Below are 20,152 nucleotides of genomic sequence, written 5' to 3'. Positions count from 1 at the left end.
TTTCGCAGCTGTGCACAGAAATGGGGGTAGTAGCATGAAATTCTCTATCGAGTTACTTTCACATGTTATTGTAACTCCTCCTTTTAAACAGTTTCTTATTTGCAAATACTTCCAGAAATGACTGTTACCCTCTAAACAAAACTTTTTTTTAATATCCTCATACGACATGAAAACACCCCCTTCAAATAGGTCACTAACAGTTCTGATACCTCTTCTCACCATTGTGTCCAATAAACAGTCTGCTTACCAATTTTAATTTTAGGGTTATACCACAAGGAGGCATACTTCTGTACATATGGCACAAGTTTATATTTCTTATGCCCCTCCAACCACACCATTTTCGAAAATTTCAAAATAGGGTTTTGCGTCTTACTGTGATTATTCACTTTTTGTGATAAAATATCAATTGGTGTGAATGGAGATGCAAGCTCTTGTTCTATTAAAATCCAGTCTATATTATTTTTCCCTGCCCAATGTTTGCCTAATCTAGCCATTTCAAAAGAGATACTATAATACTCTATATTGGGCAGGGCTAGTCCCCCTTCTTTCTTAGATTGGGACAGTCGATTTATGTTAATACGGGGTTTACCACCCTTCCAAAGAAAATCTTTTATTATATTATTGTAGCTTTGCAACATCCGTCGCGGGATACACATAGGCAGCATTCCTGTATAATAGTTGATGAGCGGTGCCACAACCATTTTAACTGTGTTCACTTTTCCCCACAATGTCAAATTTAGTTTACTCCATTTACCCAAGTTTTTATTGATCTTGTTTAATAATTTTCCCGTACTGTTAGCCATAATATCCTCAATATTGGGGTCCAATTCAATTCCAAGATATTTCATTCCCTTGTCCACCCACTTAAAGTTAAAGCCCGATATTAAGTTATGACTGCAAGCCTGGGAAACTGGCATCGCCTCTGATTTATGCCAATTAATTTTGTACCCCGAAAACATTGAGTATGTATTAATCACCTCTAATAGTTTTGTGATAGAATTAGTTGGGTCTTGGTTTAATATCAGCACATCATCTGCATACAGGAATAATTTGTGTTCTCTGCCTCCCCCAAATACACCTTTAATCTCTGCATTTTCTCTGATTTGAATAGCTAATGGCTCTAAAAATATTATAAATAGCAATGGGCTTAAATTGCATCCTTGACGTGTTGATCTGGAAATACTAAAAAAAGGAGAAAGTACCCCATTTGTAAATACAGCTGCTTCTGGACCAGAATACATGGTTCTAATCCATCTGCAAAAATTGTCACCTATTCCAAACTTTTCCAGGGCTGTGAACAGAAAGTTCCACTCCACCCTATCAAAAGCTTTCTGTGCATCTAAAGATATAGCCAATACAGGATTTGTGTTATTTCTATTCAGCCACAGCAGGTGTAGTAATGACCTCATATTATCAGAAGCAGATCTATTCTTGATAAACCCTACTTGATCTTGATGAATAATTTGTGGTATCACAACCTCCAACCTTGTTGCTAAAACTTTGGATAGAATTTTGCAATCCACATTGATTAAACTTATTGGTCTGTAATTACCTGGATCAGTTAAATCCTTGTCGCCTTTTGGAATTAGTGATATTACTGCCTGATTAAAACTTGCAGGGAGTCGTCCAAATTCAAAGGCTTCATGTAATACTTCAGTTAGAAAAGGACATAGCAAATCTATAAATTTATGGTAAAATTCTGCTGGGAATCCATCTATTCCTGGTGACTTCCCAGCTTTCATTGCACGGATAGCTTCTTTTACTTCTACCTCAGTTAGTGGAGTTTCCAATTTGTCCCTACCCTCTTGTGAGATTTTTGGTATTTTCATTTTATCAAAGTATGTACTCAGCAGATCCATACTTACTTTGTTATCGGACGTGTATAAATCTTGATAAAATATTTTTAAAATTGTGTTAATCTCTGAAGAAGATGTAACTAATTTATCATCCTTTTTAACTGCCGTAATAACATTCTGATTGTCCATTTGCTTAAGTTGTCTGGCTAATAGCCTGCCTGTCTTTTCACCATTCTCATAGAAATTAGTTTTAAGACGAAAGAGGGCATACTCTGCTTTTTTGTTATAAATTTTATGAAGATCATATTTAAGCTGGCAAATCTCTTTAAATTTATTATCATCAAATTTTCCTGCTAATTGTTTTTCCAATTTACTTATATTTTCCTCCAAAGTTTTTATCTTTTCCTTATCTTCTCTATTTTTCTTAGAACTATAGCCTATGCACTTTCCACGAATAAATGCCTTCAAAGCATCCCATACAATAGCCAGCCTGTCCGTAGATCCAACATTCACCTCTAAAAAATATCTTATATCCTCTTTTAGGGTTGATACAAATTTTTCGTCCTGCAATATGCTTGAGTTTAGTCTCCACCTACCCGTTCTGTTCTTTTCGACATTTAGATTTATGTGCAATTCTACTGGTGCGTGATCTGTTAAAGCAATCACACCAATGTCACAGTTTACTACTAAATTGACACATGATTTAGAAATCAAAAAATAATCTATTCGGGAATATGTCTTATGCGAATGAGAGTAAAAGGTGTATTCTCTTTCCATAGGGTGAACAAGCCTCCAAATATCTACCACACTGAGATCTTCTTTTAAAGCATCTATCGCTGTCCCAGTTCTAGTACTTGAAGTTGCATTAATGGCACTTCTATCAATATATTCATCCATCACATTATTAAAGTCTCCACCTAACAAGATCTGGCCCTTCATGTTCCCTAGCATCTTGTTAACCTCATCCATAAAATTAGGTTCATCCCTATTTGGGGCGTAAATATTGCACAGAACAACCTGAACTCCATTAATGAGAGCCTGCAGAGCCAACACTCGCCCGTCTTCATCCCGGCTTTCCTTCAATAATACAAAGTTTAGTCTTTTATTAATGAGTACCATGACACCACGACTCTTGCTTGATCTTGAGTTATGAAATACTTTCCCAACCCAATCCCTTTTTAATTTCAATGCTTCATTTTCATTCGCAAAATGCGTCTCCTGGATGTATGCAATATCAGCATTATGAGACTTGAGGTAGCTAAGCACTTTTTTTCTTTTGACTGGTGTGCCACAGCCATTTATATTCCATGACACAATATTAACGTCCACATTCCCCATGACTATGCCATGTTAAGGTATCTATAAGCCTTATATCTTCCAACCCATAACCATTTAACCTGTGCTGATAACCCTGCTTGAACCAGAACATAAGTTTAAACAAGAACAGTACCTCACCTATAGAATCTCTACCAAAAAAATAAAAAACAACGAACATAAAAAAAGAAATAGCGCCGTCCAAAAAAGGAACATGACAGCGCAAAAGCCCCGTGGGCAAAACTGTCTCTGGTCCGTGATGGTCCCGTGGACAGTGAACTGCTGTCCTCCTGCTGTCCCGTCGACACCCCAGGGAGCCCGCCCCCGTCTTATGAAACTATTAACGATGCGCTCCCATGCACGTAATTTAGCTTATTAACCCCTTACTCCACCACTTCCTGAAAGTTCTCACGCACGAATTTCTGGGGAGAAAAGCTTCCTCTGCGCCGCTCGCTCCGCGGTCATATCTTCATAAAATGACAAACGACAGTTCTCCCACAGTATTCCTTTCTTCTGTTTAGCGGTCATGATAACTTTTTGTCGTGCAGTGTAACGGAGAAATCTCACCAGCACGATTCGAGGTGACTGACCAGGTCCCAGGCGTGGTCTCGTACTTCTGTGGCATCTTTCCAGCTCATATTCCTCCCCTCGTAGACCTAGGCCATCCGCGAGTATCTTCATCACATAATCATTTATGCTGCCACCACTTTCCAGACCCTCTTCCAGACCGATAAGCCGAACATTCAGTAATTACAAATTATTGAATGTATGTAATTCTTTGTATTACACCCCCTGGCATATGTTAATTTTGTTCTGGTTGTATACATGTTCTGTATACTGTTTCTTAATAAAGTTTAATAATTGAAAGAAAAAAAAAAGGATTCCCAGAACACCTGTTGTTGGGTGAAAGCTAGATTACCGCGTGTGTGTGTTTGAGAGTGGGATCGGTAGATGTGATGTGACGTCATCCTCTGAGCCGCGCCGCTCTCCGTAGTCACGTGGTCGAACACGGAAGTGGCGTAAACACGAGGAGCGGCGCAGCACAGTCGGTCCAGAAGGTTCAGCGCTCACCTGTGCACGTGTAAGAGGCTTTGATGTCATGGCGGAGTCGGCGTGTGTACCTGGGCAGTTTGATGACGCGGAGGAGGACAGGTGAGTTCGTTTGTTTGTTTTGATAATGCGCTGTAAACAGTGAGGCTGTACCTGGCTAAATCACCATGGTAACGCGTCACCACTCCATAGCAGGATTCAGTCTTATCCAGGTAAGCTCAGGTGTAGCCTGGGTTTCAGCAGCTGATGCTCTGATGCTTTCATGTGTGAGCTTTTCTGTCGCGGTTACTGACGCACCTTACACACACACACTCAGTGTAAGTCTCCATGGCCGTACTGTTGGTGTTTCAGTCCCATACAGAAACCAGCCTCTCACCATCAGGGCTTCTTGTTTCAGGCCAATATTTGCAGGTAAAATTCATTAATATTTACTACATAAATACAATCGACAGGCTTCAGGGCACAAGAACAGAACCACAACTTTAACCCACAGAGGAGCTCTGATAGCTTCACAGAGGGGACCAGTTCACAGCTCGGGCCTCTGCCTTCCTGACCATCGGGGCACCAGGGCTGCCTCCTCTTTCATCATTACATCTTGTTTGCTGTATGAGTAACTTTCGCAGAGATTTCAGCAGCTCTGACTGTGTTTTTGTTGTTTGTTTGTTTTTGTTCTGCAGCGTCAAATCAGTGGAGCTGACTCGCATCAGTGATGCACTGCCTTCATCAGAGCAGCAGGATTTCAGTGAGGAGGAGGAGGATGAGGATGATGATGAGGATGAGTGGGCCTGGAGCTCAGCAGCAGATCTGGCCAAAAGATATAACCAGGCAGCGGGTGGCTTTCAGGTAAGACAGGAAGTGAGTAGAGGTGGAAGAACCAACAGCCTTCCAGGTGTAAAAGGAGATCAGCTGATGATGTATGTGTTGAACGCCTGATTATGCAACAGAGGAGCTAACAGAGGAGCTAACAGGGACTAACAGAGGAGCTAACACAGGAGCTAACAGGGACTAATAGAAGGACTAACAGAGGGGCTAACAGGGACTAACAAAGGAGCTAACAGGGACTAATAGAGTGGCTAACAGAGGGACTAACAGAGGAGCTAACAGGGACTAATAGAGTGGCTAACAGAGGGACTAACAGAGGCGCTAACAGGGACTAACAGAAGGACTAACAGAGGGACTAACAGAGGAGCTAACAGGGACTAATAGAGTGGCTAACAGAGGGACTAACAGAGGAGCTAACAGGGACTAATAGAGTGGCTAACAGAGGGACTAACAGAGGCGCTAACAGGGACTAATAGAAGGACTAACAGAGGGACTAACAGAGGAGCTAACAGGGACTAATAGAGTGGCTAACAGAGGGACTAACAGAGGAGCTAACAGGGACTAATAGAGTGGCTAACAGAGGGACTAACAGAGGGGCTAACAGGGACTAACAAAGGAGCTAACAGGGACTAATAGAGTGGCTAACAGAGGGACTAACAGAGGAGCTAACAGGGACTAATAGAGTGGCTAACAGAGGGACTAACAGAGGCGCTAACAGGGACTAATAGAAGGACTAACAGAGGGACTAACAGAGGAGCTAACAGGGACTAATAGAGTGGCTAACAGAGGGACTAACAGAGGAGCTAACAGGGACTAATAGAAGGACTAACAGAGGGACTAACAGAGGAGCTAACAGGGACTAATAGTGGCTAACAGAGGGACTAACAGAGGGGCTAACAGGGACTAACAAAGGAGCTAACAGGGACTAATAGAGTGGCTAACAGAGGGACTAACAGAGGAGCTAACAGGGACTAATAGAGTGGCTAACAGAGGGACTAACAGAGGCGCTAACAGGGACTAATAGAAGGACTAACAGAGGGACTAACAGAGGAGCTAACAGGGACTAATAGAGTGGCTAACAGAGGGACTAACAGAGGAGCTAACAGGGACTAATAGAAGGACTAACAGAGGGGCTAACAGAGGGACTAACAGAGGAGCTAACAGGGACTAACAAAGGAGCTAACAGGGACTAACAAAGGAGCTAACAGGGACTAATAGAGGGACTAACAGAGGGGCTAACAGAGGGACTAACAGAGGAGCTAACAGAAGGACTAACAGAGGAGCTAACAGGGACTAATAGAAGGACTAACAGAGGGGCTAACAGAGGGACTAACAGAGGAGCTAACAGAAGGACTAACAGAGGAGCTAACAGGGACTAATAGAAGGACTAACAGAGGGGCTAACAGAGGAGCTAACAGGGACTAACAGAGTGGCTAACAGAGGGACTAACAGAGGAGCTAACAGGGACTAATAGCAGGACTAACACAGGGGCTAACTGAGGAGATGAGTAGTTCCTTGGAGGACTGTTTCTGTGCAAAGCTAACTGAACCTTGCGTTATATTAACATAATTATAAAATGATAGATAGATGGGAATACAAATATGTCTGTGAAGGTTCTCATGGGAATACAAACTTTAGTCTATCTTTGTTTATACAGCTTGAATCAGAATAAAAAGCATAGAAATAAAAACAAGTCTCTATTTCCTGTTGCCTACATTGTAGAGGGGGACTTTGTCTCCAAACAGGAATATGTGTACAGTCAGAGGTTAATGTGGATTCAGCAGGTGGAGGAACCTTTAAATCAGCTGTCATGTCTCAGTGTGGGGGAAAGACTGAAAGTCATTTCCACTGAGAGCTCCAGTAGTTTCTTAGTGTGCAGGCTGTGATCAGCTGACCTGCTGCTCTCTGTGGATGTACACACCTGGATTCATCCAGATTTGAGCAAATGTAAAATTCATATTGTTGAGTCGGGGTTCTTTCCATTTTAATTCATTACTTAAACATTTAATTATTTAATGGGCTATTTAATTATTTTTGGTACTCCTGGCCCTCCATACCTTGGTATAAGCTAACTGTGAGCATGAACCCACAGCCGCTGTGCAGCAGTCACACACTCTACTGTAAACCCATCAGTGCAGCGAACTCACCTGTTCATCCTGCAGAGGATTCTCATGCAGCCTTTAAATGACAGTCTGCCTCAGTTTGATTAGTAGCAGATTTATGAACAAACACAATGTGACAGATTTAAAACCACGAGGACTTCCATGTGAGCTTTAAATGAGCGTCCTTCTTCCTCTCCTGTCCTTCTTTCTAATCTGTCTCCATCTCTGAGTGAAGTAGCTTTCTGTCTTTTCTCTCCCTGTCAAATACAGCAGCTGGACCTTTAGCTGCAACACACTGTGAGACAAACTGCATGTTTGTTGAGCTGATAAGTGTCAGCTAATAGAAATGAGCTGACAGCGTTGCTCCTCTTCTGTAGTGCTAGCTCGATGCCAAAGAGAGAGTGTGTGTGTGTGTGTGTGTGTGTGTGTGTGTGTGTGTGTGTGTGTGTGTGTGTGTGTGTGTGTGTGTGTGTGTGTGTGTGTGTGTGATCAAATCAAATCACTTTTATTGTCACATCACATGTGCAGGTACATTGGTACAGCACATGTGAGTGAAATTCTTGTGTGCGAGCTTCACAAGCAACAGAGTTGTGCAAAATACAATAATGTAAACAAGCAAAATACAAGAATGGCTACATCTGAAACTAATAAATATATGTACAATATATAATAGTATATGCATTTCTGGATGTGTATACTAAATATTTTTCTACCTGTGTGTGTGTGTGTGTGTGTGTGTGTGTGTGTGTGTGTGTACACATATTTTACAAATTAAATAGAGTAAACAATGAATAGAATATATAACATAAAATATACAGAGTTGAATATGTGCAAAACAGTGGCATTACTGTACAGTATGGAGTGCATAATGTTGAAGTTCCAGTAGTGAAGCTGAGGTGTCTATGACGTGTTCAGCAGTCTGATGGCCTGGTGGAAGAAGCTGTCTCTCAGTCTGCTGGTACGGGACCGGATGCTGCAGAACCTCCTTCCTGATGGAAGCAGTCTGAACAGTTTATGGCTGGGGTGACTGGAGTCCTTGATGATCCTCCCCGCTTTCCTCAGGCAGCGCTTCCTGTAGATGTCTTGGAGGGAGGGAAGCTCACCTCCAATTATCCGTTCAGAGCACCGCACTACTCGCTGGAGAGCTTTGCGGTTGTAGGCGGTGCTGTTGCCATACCAGGTGGTGATGCATCCAGTGAGGATGCTCTCAATGGCACAGTGATAGAAGGTCCTGAGGATGCGGGGGCTCATGCCGAATCTTTTCAGTCTCCTGAGAAAGAAGAGGCGCTGCTGCGCCTTCTTCACTGTTTTGTTTGTGTGTACTGACCACGTAAGATCCTCAGCCAGATGTACGCCAAGGAACCGGAAGCTGCTCACTCTCTCCACAGCAGCGCCGTTGATGGTGATGGGGGTGTGTACTTCTCTGCACCTCCGGAAGTCCACTATCAACTCCTTTGTCTTTGCGACGTTGAGGGTGAGATGGTTGTCTTGACACCAGTGGGTCAGGGCGCTGACCTCCTCCCTGTAAGCCGTCTCATCACCGTTGGTGATAAGACCCACCACTGTAGTGTCGTCCGCAAACTTCACAATGATGTTGGAGCTGTTAGTGGCTGTGCAGTCGTAGGTGTAGAGTGAGTACAGGAGAGGGCTCAGTACACACCCCTGTGGAGCACCAGTGTTCATCTCCTCCACACATCACTCACTCACTTGGACACTAGAAGGGGGAATTATGTTAAAATGCTCTTCATAGACTACAGCTCTGCATTTAACGCCATAATTTCCTCCACACTCACCACCAAGCTGGAGCATCTGGGACTCAGCTCATCTATGTGTCAGTGGATCTCCAACTTCCTAACTGGCAGACCACAGGCAGTAAGGATGGGCGGACATGTCTCAGCCTCCACCACTCTCAGCACTGGAGCCCCCCAGGGGTGTGTTCTGAGCCCCCTGCTGTACTCTTTGTACACATATGACTGTGTGGCCACTACCAGCTCCACCACCATCATCAAGTTTGCTGACGACACCGTCGTGGTGGGCCTGATCTCTGATAACAACGAGACGGCCTACCTGAAGGAGATTAGGAATCTGGAGAACTGGTGCCAGAGGAACAACCTCCTTCTAAACGTCAGTAAGACAAAGGAGCTGATAGTGGACTTCAGCACTAAGCAGGAGAGGAACTACCAGACCCCCGTCATCAACGAGTGCCCAGTGGAGAGAGTGGACAGCTTCAAATACCTCGGAGTTCACATCACGCAGGACCTGTCATGGTCCTGTCACATCAACACCGTGGTGAAAAAGGCCCGACAGCGTCTCTACCACCTCAGACGCTTGAGAGACTTCCAACTGCCCTCCAAGGTGCTCAGGAACTTTTACTCGTGCACCATAGAGAGCATCCTGACGGGAAACATCTTAACCTGGTTCGGGAACAGCACCATGCAGGACAGACGAGCTCTACAGAGGGTTGTGCGGTCAGCTGAGCGCACCATCCGCTCCGAGCTCCCTGACCTGCACTCAATCTACAGCAGGCGGTGCTGGACCAAGGCCAGGAAGATGGTGAAGGACCTCAGCCATCCCAACAACAGACTGTTCTCTCTGCTGAGGTCAGGAAAGCGATTCCGCTCCCTGAAGACCAACACAGAGAGACTGAGGAGGAGCTTCTTCCCGCAGGCGATACGGTCTCTCAATCACACCACCACACAGTACTGACCCACACATATGGTTCTTACACACACACTGGACTTTCTGGACTTTGGTTTTGCACAACACTGGTCACTATATTCTTCATTTCCAGTTAATACTTGTACAGCTGCTGTTATTGTGCATATATTTATTTATATTTAGATTTCTTCATACATTCTTATATAGTTCTATATTGTGTATTTTGTTGTACAGTTATTTTATTTTCAACTTTAATTTATATATTTTATCTTATTCTTCCCAGTTAAATTTACCCTTCATTCTAATTTGTGTTGTACAGTTATTTCATTTTTAACCTTAATTTATATTTTATTCCTTCCTAGTTAAATTTACCCTTTTTAATTTTTCATATTTATTTCCTATCTTATTCATAGCCTTTTCCTTTTTTGTTTTCTTTAGGTCACGAGCAGTTGTCCAAGCATTTCACTACATATCGTACTGTGTATGACTGTGTACGTGACAAATAAAATTTGAATTTGAATTTGGGGGATGAGGTGATGCTGCCCAGTCTGACCACCTGGCGTCTGTCAGACAGGAAGCTAAGGATCCAGCTGCAGAGGGAGCTGCTCAGTCCTAGATCCTGCAGTTTCCTGTCCAGCTTCGAGGGAACGATGGTATTGAATGCTGAGCTGTAATCTACAAACAGCATCCTCACATACGTGTCTCTCTTCTCCAGGTGTGACAGGGCAGTGTGTAGTGTCAGGGCTATGGCATCATCAGTGGACCTGTTGTGGCGGTATGCAAACTGTAGAGGGTCCAGTGAGTCGGGTAGTGCAGAGCAGATGAAGTCTCTGACCAGCTTCTCGAAGCATTTGCTTACGATGGGGGTCAGGGCTACAGGTCGCCAGTCGTTCAATGAGGAGATGGTGGAGGATTTGGGTACAGGGACGACGGTGGCCATTTTGAAGCAGGCTGGGACTACAGACAGAGAGAGGGAAAGGTTGAAGATGTGTGTGAACACTCCAGCCAGCTGAGCCGCGCATGACCTGAGGACGCGGCCGGGAATCCCGTCCGGACCAGTAGCTTTGCGTGCGTTCACCTTCCTGAAGCACCTCCGCACATCCTCCTCAGACACAGTGTGCGCACTGACGTCATTCGCGGTGCGCACACTGTCCGGTCTCATGGTGTTCGCTGTGTCGAATCTAGCGTAGAATACGTTTAGATCCTCACACAGAGAGGCCGTGGTCTGCGGTGTGCTGGGTTTCCCTCTAAAGTCTGTGATCGTGTTTAGTCCCTGCCACATACTCCGAGGGTTGTCAAACTGTTGCTCCACCCTGTCCCTGTACTCACGTTTGGCTGCTTTGATCGTCTTCCGGAGTTGGTAATGTGCGTGTTTGTAGTCCGATGTGTTCGCGGAGGCAAAGGCGGTGCTCCGTGCCGCGCGAACATCTCCGTTAATCCAGGGTTTTTGATTTGGGAAGGATTTGACTGTTCTGGATGGGACGACATCTTCCACGCATTTCCTGATAAATCCACAGACTGAGTCTGTGTATTCATCAATGTCTCTAGCAGCCACGTGAAACATTTCCCAGTCCGCGTGATCAAAACAGTCCCGCAGCGCAGACTCCGATTGGTCCGTCCAACAGTGCACCGCCCTCCGGGTTGGAGCTTCCTGTTTCAGCTTCTGCCTGTAGGCGGGCAGGAGCAGGATGGAGCAGTGATCTGATTGGCCGAATGGGGCGCGGGGGAGGGCTTTGTACGCATCCCGGAAAGAGGTGTAGCAGTGGTCGAGTAGCCGGTCTCCACGTGTGTTGAAAAGGATGTGTTGATGGAGTTTTGGTGAGACTTTCTTCAGGTTTCCCTTATTAAAGTCTCCGGCTGTGATAAACGCCGCCTCTGGGTGTGCGGTTTCCTCGCTGCTGATCGCGCTGTACAGTTCCCTGAGTGCACGGTCAGTGTCGGCTTGTGGGGGAATGTAAACAGCCGTAATAATCACTGCTGTAAATTCCCTCGGTAGCCAGAATGGCCGGCACTTAATCATCAGGTACTCCAGGTCCGGTGAGCAGAAGGATTTGACCGGGTGCACGTTCGCATAATCACACCAGCTGTTGTTGATCATGAAACACACACCACCGCCTCTGCTTTTCCCAGTAAGATCCTGTGACCTGTCCGCGCGGTGCACGGAGAACCCCGGTAGTTGTATTGCGGAGTCCGGTACCTTGTCCGATAGCCAGGTTTCTGTGAGGCAGATCACGCAGCAGTCCTGCATCTCTCGCTGGAATGAGATCCGTGCCCGAAGCTCGCACAGCTTGTTCTCCAGAGACTGCACATTAGCCAGTAATAAACTGGGTAACGGTGGTCTGTAAGTGCGCCGTCTCAGTCGAACCAGAACGCCAGATCTTCTCCCTCTGCGTCGGCGTTTGCGGCCTCCAGGGCCAGAGAACAAAGGCGTCTCAGGTGAGATGAATGGGGGGTCTGCAAACGGAGCGTCCGTGTTGCAAAACTTGAACTCCGGAAAGTTATAAGAAAGACCGTCTTTTATGTCCAGTAAGGTTTGTCGGTCGTACACAAGGAGACATGTGCTACTCGTGAAAAAATAAAGGAAAAGTAAAATTAAACACAGAAGAAAGCCGTTGCTTGGGGGAGCTCGCAACGAGGCTGCCATACTCGGCGCCATCTTGTTCTTGTATCTCAAATTCAAATTTTTTTATTTGTCACGTACACAGTCATACACAGTACGATATGTAGTGAAATGCTTGGACAACTGCTCGTGACCTAAAGAAAACAAAAAAGGAAAAGGCTATGAATAAGAAAGGAAATAAATATGAAAAATTAAAAAGGGTAAATTTAACTAGGAAGGAATAAAATATAAATTAAGGTTAAAAATGAAATAACTGTACAACACAAATTAGAATGAAGGGTAAATTTAACTGGGAGAATAAGATAAAATATATAAATTAAAGTTAAATAAAATAACTGTACAACAAAATACACAATATAGAACTATATAAGAATGTATGAAGAAATATAAATAAACATATACACAATAACAGCAGCGTGATTTAAGTAATGAAGTGAAACAAAGTCCAGAAAGTCCAGTGTGTGTGTAAGAACCATATGTGTGGGTCAGGACTGTGTGGTGGTGTGATTGAGAGACCGTATCGCCTGCGGGAAGAAGCTCCTCCTCAGTCTCTCTCTGTGTGTGTGTGTGAGACGTTATAACCTGAGTTATTTTTGTGCACAGAGTCTCCGACTGCAGTCCAACAGACAGAATCCGTCCAATAAGAAGCTGCCGTCATCAACGCCATCTGACAAAGCTCTGAGGAAATATGAACACAAGATCAACCTGGGTAAGAAACACACACACAAAATGCAGATTTTGGTCCTCACAAAGATAGCTAGACAGGAACATACTCACACACAGCTTTTTAGTTTCGTGAAGCTCTTAAACGACATCGATGTGGCATTTCATCCGCCTTTCAGAGCGACCTGTCTGCTCACAGCTGATTGTCAGTATTGATTGTATTGATTGATCACCTGCACCCAACGGCCTGCTATAAGCCGCTGTGGAGGTCTGGAGCCAGTGAAGCATCATCGAGTCTGCGTCTCTGGTCCAACGTCGGTGTAGGCTTTGTAGTTATGATCAGGAATCGATTGAATCGACTGATCGTCTTTGTTTTCCGGCAGACAAACTGAACTACGCAGACTCAGTGATCAATAAAGTGACGACGATGCAGAAACAGAGAGAAGCCGACACGTGAGTGTGAGAGCAGCTGATGATGCTGCCATCAGCCGTGGTGTTCCTGCTGTGACTCACATCCTGATTGGCTTCTCTCCACAGGTACAGAGTGAGGGACAAATCAGATCGAGCCACAGTGGAACAGGTGAGTTCCTGTAGCGGCTCTGGCCTACAATCTAGAGCACCTCGAGGCGACTGTTGTTGTGATGCGATGCTACCACTTTTACTGAGTTCTTTAGGAAAGAAATGCCAGGAGGTGAAAGATAATCAATAAGGTGAAGATCAATAAGCAGCTGATGCTTTCTTCTTCTTCAGGTGTTAGACCCTCGAACTCGAATGATTCTCTTTAAGATGCTGAGTCGAGGAATTATCTCCGAGATCAACGGCTGCATCAGCACCGGGAAGGAGGTCAGACCATTCACTAATCGCTCGATCAATGCGCTGAACAGTTACACGTGCGCTGATCAATACTCGTCCCTCTCAGGCAAACGTTTATCACGCCAGCACAGCAGCCGGGGACAGCAGAGCCATCAAGATCTACAAGACGTCCATCCTGCTGTTCAAAGACCGCGATAAGTACGTCAGCGGGGAGTTCAGGTGAGTCCGGCACCACAGAAGAAGAGCGCTCAGGTACACCACGAGCACTTCCTGTTGCCTCCAGGTACAGCAGGAGACTCCTTCAGGAACAGTTTGTCCTGTTGGACAAACTGGCAGGTCCTGATGGAATACATGGAAAGGTTCTCAGAGCATGTGCTGACGAACTGACCGGAGTCTTCACTAAAATCTTCAACCTTTCCTTGTCATCAAACACCGTCCCGCCCTGCCTCAAAACCTCCACCATCATCCCCATCGCCAAGAAGACAGCTGTGGCCAGCCCAAATGACTACAGGCCTGTTGCACTTACGCCTGTAGTGATGAAGTGCTTTGAGAGACTGGTCTGTCAGCACATCAGGGCCGGTCTGCCTCCCACTCTGGACCCCCACCAATTTGCCTACAGGACAAATCGATCCACCGAGGACGCTATCACCATAGCGCTCCACACTGCGCTGAGTCACCTGGAGCACCGAGGAAGCTATGTGAGAATGCTCTTTCTGGACTTCAGCTCAGCATTCAATCATATCATCCCGGAGATCCTGGTCCAGAAACTGTCTCACCTGGGACTCTCCACCCCCATCTGCCTCTGGATCAAGGACTTCCTGACAAATAGACCACAGTCTGTCAGACTCGGCCCCCACCGGTCCAGCACCATCACACTCAGCACCGGGTCTCCACAAGGATGTGTTTTGAGTCCCCTCCTGTTTACGCTCTACACATCCGACTGCTCCCCTACCCATCTCTCAAACACCATCATAAAGTTCGCGGATGACACCACAGTGGTTGGACTCATCTCAAGGGGGGAGGAGTCGGACTACAGAGATGAGGTCAACAGACTGACTGAGTGGTGTTCAGATAACAACCTCCAACTGAACACCACGAAAACTAAAGAACTTATCTTGGACTTCAGGAAGGGCAGAGCAGACCCGGCCCCACTTTACATTCACGGGAGCTGTGTGGAGAGGGTACACTCCATGAGGTTTCTGGGCGTGCAGATATCTGATGACCTCTCCTGGACTGCAAATACTACAGCGGTGGTTAAAAAGGCCCAGCAGCGTCTCCACTTTCTGAGAGTGCTCAGGAGGAACAACCTGGAGGAGAGGCTGCTGGTGACATTTTACAGAGCCACCATAGAGAGCACCCTAACGTACGGCATAACAACATGGTATGCAGGGTGCTCAGCTGCAGACAGGAAAGTACTGCAGAGGGTCATCAACACAGCCCAGAAGATCACTGGCTGCTCTCTGCCCAGCCTGGAGGTCACTGCAAACTCTCGGTACCTCAGCAGAGCTGGCAATATCATCAAGGACCACTCTCACCCCAGCAACCAACTGTTTGAACTATTACCGTCAGGCCGACGGTACAGGTCACATAAAACCAGGACAAACAGATTCAGGGATAGCTTCTTTCCCAGAGCTATCACCGTAGTAAATAAGCACAAAAACAAGTGAACCTATTCCATACCGTCACTGTCATTATATTATGCTGCTATTCTGTATATATCGTACTTACTATTGTTTGAGTACTTACGATTGTTCTTTTGTACTTTTTATATTTTACATTTATATTTATTATTTATCTTGCACCAAGGGAGTGGCACTCCAATTTCATTATACTCTGTACAATGACAATAAAGGCTATTCTATTCTATTCTATTCTATTCTATTCTATTCTATTCTGCAGGTTCCGTCATGGGTACTGTAAAGGAAACCCCCGGAAGATGGTGAGAACATGGGCAGAGAAGGAGATGAGGAACCTCATCAGGTCAGAACCTTTGTAACCACACCCAGAACCAAACAGAACTGGTTCTGACTGGTAGAACCCAGTAAAGCCTGTGTCAAGCGTTAGAGATGCTCTTACTGATAACATGGACCCGCTCTGATTGCATAACCTGTTAAAAACATGGAACCTGTCCCGTTGTCAGAACTTGTTCGGATTGCTAGAACCCAGTAGAACTCGTGTGTGTGTTTCAGGCTGCAGACGGCGGGAATCCCGAGCCCAGAACCTCTCCTCCTCAGAAGCCACGTTCTGCTGATGGGGTTCATTGGAAAAGACAACGTGTAAGTATCGGTCCGATTAATAATCGATCACATCAGCAGAGTCTTACGCTGACTTTAAGGTGATTTTACAGGTTTTTTTGACACTTTTTATTTATTTAGGAACATTTTTATGCAACAAGATAAAATAGAAAAAGAAAAAACAGAAACAGTATGAGGTCATGGGAAGATAACATACGCCCGTACATACATCTGCACATCCACACATACATACGTCAGCAAGTCTGCATTACTTATTCTATGCATTAAAGGGTGCTGCCACAAGCTGTAAAGTCCAGCCATTTTCTCCACCGTCTCCTTCCCAAATCTCCCTGCAGTCGCAGAGTGAAAGTCATACATTCCATCAATTTGACGTCTTCCACTATAGAGGTAAAAAGTGTTACAGTGGGAGGATCTCTACAGAGCCAGCGTTTTGTTGTGGCCTTCTTCGCAGAAGCCAAGAGAACTTTCAGAAGATAAACATCATCTGCAACTAAATCGTCTGTAAAACATCCCAGATACAATGAGGTAAATGTACAAGACACGTGGAATCCCAACACCTCTGTAATTATCTTTATAACTTCCGTCCAGAAGGGTCGTATGAGTGGGCAGGACCAGAATACATGACCGTAATCAGCCACGACTTCCCCACAATTCCTCCAGCAAAACGCAGGTGTAGCACTGAATTTAGACTTCTGTTTAGGCGTTATGAAATAGCGTATAATGTTCTTCCAGCAGAAGTCCCGCCACATGTTGGAGTTAGTCGTGGTAAACTGTGTCTCCCAGATCTGTGCCCACCCATCTTCTGTAATCACAATGTCCATTTCTTTTTCCCATTTCTGCTTTATGTAAATCGTTGAGTTCCCTTTGAGCTTAGTCAGACATTTATACAGTTTACTTATCAAGGCTCTGTTACTCCCAGAGTCATAAGCATCAATGAAAATATTAACAATCGAGAAGTCTCCACGGACACAGCTCTTCAGTCTTTTGCCAATATAGTCACGAAGTTGCAAGTATCGAAAAAAGTCTTGTTTCTCGAGGTCGTAAGTCTTGCATAGGGTATCAAAAGCCATAATTTTAGATTCTACAATAACCAAACACCCAGCAGTGATTCCATGCCACACCCATGGTTCAAATCTACTATCGTGGGAAGCAGGTAAAAAATCAGGGTCATACGCTGGCCACCTCAGAAGTTTTATCTCTTCCTGGAGTTGTGTTCTCCTTTATTCATCGCTGTCTCTTTCATTCATGGGACAGTCCAGCCCCTCTGCTGAAGAACGCCTCACTTTCGGAGTCGAAGGCTCGGGAGCTCTACCTGCAGGTCATACAGAACATGAGGAAGATGTTTCAGGAGGCTCGACTCGTCCACGCCGACCTCAGCGAGTTCAACATGCTGTGAGTTGACTCTTTCAAAGTAAACTTCCTGTGGACCCTTCGGTGTGTTTGATGTATTTCGGCTGTCTGCAGGTATCACAACGGAGACGCTTACATCATCGATGTGTCGCAGTCGGTGGAGCACGATCATCCTCACGCCCTGGAGTTCCTGCGGAAGGACTGCAGCAACATCAATGGTGAGAGGGGTTCTTTCAGAATAACAGGTGAAAGTGAAGAGCAGGTTCTTCTGAAGATGTCGTGCTCTGGCCTCTGACTGCGCTGTCTTCTTTCCCAGAGTTCTTTGTGAAGCACGGCGTGGCTGTGATGACAGTCAGGGAGCTCTTTGACTTCATCACTGACCCGTCCATCACCAGCCAGAACATTGACCAGTACCTGGACAAGGTGCTAACAGCTGCACGGGTCATGTTTTTGCAAGAACGTGCAGAACTTGTTTGATTGACACTTATCGCACTTCTCTCTGATTGTTCAGGCGATGGTGATTGCAGCTGAGAGGACGTCGGAGGAGCGATCGAGTCAGGATGGTGTGGACGAGGAGGTGATGCCTCACAGCTGCTTACACTGATGAGTTTGCCCTTTCTGAGCCAGTCTCACTTCTGACCTCTGACCCCTCAGGTGTTTAAAAAGGCCTACATCCCCCGTACTCTGACTGAGGTGAGTCATTACGAGCGTGACGTCGACCTGGTGAGGACGCAGGAGGAAGAGTCGGCCATCAGTGGACAGAATGACAATGTAAGACCACGAACTCGATGATGCTGATGATGGTGATGATGATGCCGATGATGATGAAGGTATTTTGTGTCTCTCAGATCCTGTATCAGACGCTGACAGGGCTGAAGAAGGACCTCTCTGGAGTTCAGACGGTACGTCACACGTCAGGCGGCCCTTAGCGTAGCGTGGGCGTGGAGTATTTTAGGAGGAAGGTCTTGCTCTGTGGCCGCCATCTTAAAACCCCTCTAGGCAGTTAAACAGCTCCACAGCGAGGAGAGCTGATCAGATCCTGAAAGGGCCTCAACAGCTCAGGTGATCTCACCTGTCTGGTGTCTCCTCAGGTTCCCGCTCTCCTGGAGGACGACTGCTCCTCCTCACAGGAAGAGGAGGAAGAAGAGGAGGAAGAAGAGGAGGAGGAGCAGCAAAGTGAGGATGCTCAGATGGACAGAAAGGTGAAGCAGCAGCAGCGGTGTTCGGGGTTTATCTGTTTGTGCAGCTGGCTCTTCTGTTCGACAGAAGGAAGGTTAGAATTAGCTAAGACAGCTGGGGCGAGTGTTTCGCCGTCAGGTGCAGCTGACTGTGGGGTGTGTCGACACCCTGCTGGGTGGGCGGAGGTTTGCACACCCAAGATTGTGAAAGCGACAACTCGAGATTGAGACGATGTCCACCAAAAATGTCTAACGAGTTTGAAGTGACTGTGAATTCAAGGTCAGAGGCCAGTTTTCTGATGTCACCTGGGATTTTACAAACGATACCGGAGCTGAACGTACCAGCAGGCTAGGAGGGGTTGCTCCGCCCACTGCCAGCAAGGTTAAACTGCTGACAGCCTGAAGGTCTGCGGCGCCTCCGTTTGTCAGAGAGAGGCTGAGCGTGTTTATGGGTCCAGCACTGATCAATGGCAGATGATGATCAGTTTTTGCTTCAGGGCTTCGTTTGAACTCGTAGCGCTCTGTGATCGTCATGGAAACATGACTAAAAATAGACCTGCAGTAGAAGCGTGTCTATGAGTGGCGTGTGACAAGCCCACAAACACACTGATGACACGGCAGCAGCAGTGATGTCATCATTTAATGAGTCTGTCTACACACGGTGAAGAGCAAAGAGGCGGAGCTTAAATGGCACGTAAATACAATCAAAGGGTGTTTCTGAGAAGTGTGAGTCTTCTTCTCCTCTTCAGTGTTTGCCTCCTGCGTGTGGAGCAGCCAACGCTTTGTGGCACATGTACAAACAAGGCCGATTACAGGCGTAGCTGGAGGAGTAAATAACAAACGCACATACAGAGCTACATACAGGAAGCAGCAGGAGCAGGTTACTGCTCAGAAAACGTGGTTCAAACCGTCTTTCTGAGCACTGGGAACTGTCATGTTATTAATAAGAAGATGGCTGCTGCAGCAGGTCAGAGGTCAAAGTGTTGTGCGCGTCGTTCCTGACGTCACGTCTCGCCATGTTTCCTTTCAGGAGAGGAAGAAGATGGTGAAGGAGGCTCAGCGAGAGAAACGTCGAACCAAAGTACCCAAGCACGTGAAGAAGAGGAAGGAGAAGGTGGCCAAGACGAAGAAGGGCAGATGATGAGTGCCTCCTGCCTCAACCTCCACCTAACAGCCAATCACCAGCGAGCAGAGCTGAGAGCTGCTGCTAGTTAACTTTATGAACAACAGAAACTTTATTTGTACAAATTAACAGAATAAAGATTTTTTTTCCCATGATGGTGTTGTCTTTGCAAGAGTCATGTGACCAAACTGCTCTCTGATTATTCATTGGTTGAAGCCCCACCCCCTCGCTGGGTTTGGTCTATAAATAAAGTCCTCCCCACCCTCTTCCTCTGACTCCTCCCCTTCTGCATCGATTAGTCATAAGTGGTGAGAGCTGGATTTGCCATGGCGAAGGAAGATGAGTCATGTGCGGGAACAGTGTTGGGAAAACTTAAGCCGCTGTGAGATGAGCTGGATCAGCCTGAAT

The 20,152-nt window shown here is 45.9% G+C and overlaps 1 protein-coding gene across 1 annotated transcript; it reads left to right on the top strand.

Moving 5' to 3' along the window:
* The first annotated feature begins 4,089 nt into the window (after positions 1 to 4,089).
* Positions 4,090 to 19,894, top strand: riok1 (RIO kinase 1 (yeast)). Its single transcript, XM_085439221.1, has 17 exons — positions 4,090 to 4,262; positions 4,838 to 5,003; positions 12,966 to 13,071; positions 13,409 to 13,478; positions 13,563 to 13,605; positions 13,776 to 13,868; positions 13,945 to 14,057; positions 15,738 to 15,818; positions 16,028 to 16,114; positions 17,348 to 17,485; positions 17,558 to 17,661; positions 17,760 to 17,866; positions 17,955 to 18,020; positions 18,098 to 18,214; positions 18,292 to 18,345; positions 18,535 to 18,645; positions 19,652 to 19,894. The coding sequence occupies exons 1-17, from the start codon at positions 4,210 to 4,212 to the stop codon at positions 19,760 to 19,762; spliced, it is 1,620 nt and encodes a 539-aa protein (XP_085295347.1). The 5' UTR covers positions 4,090 to 4,209; the 3' UTR covers positions 19,763 to 19,894.
* The last annotated feature ends 258 nt before the right edge of the window (positions 19,895 to 20,152 follow it).

Source organism: Copadichromis virginalis, linkage group LG18 (assembly GCF_057382275.1).
Source record: "Copadichromis virginalis isolate Kocher_CV1m ecotype Utaka linkage group LG18, C_Virginalis_male_GT1.1, whole genome shotgun sequence".
Classification (NCBI taxonomy): domain Eukaryota; kingdom Metazoa; phylum Chordata; class Actinopteri; order Cichliformes; family Cichlidae; genus Copadichromis; species Copadichromis virginalis.
The sequence above is the reverse complement of the archived record's forward strand: the minus strand, read 5'-3'. Positions and strand labels throughout refer to the sequence as shown.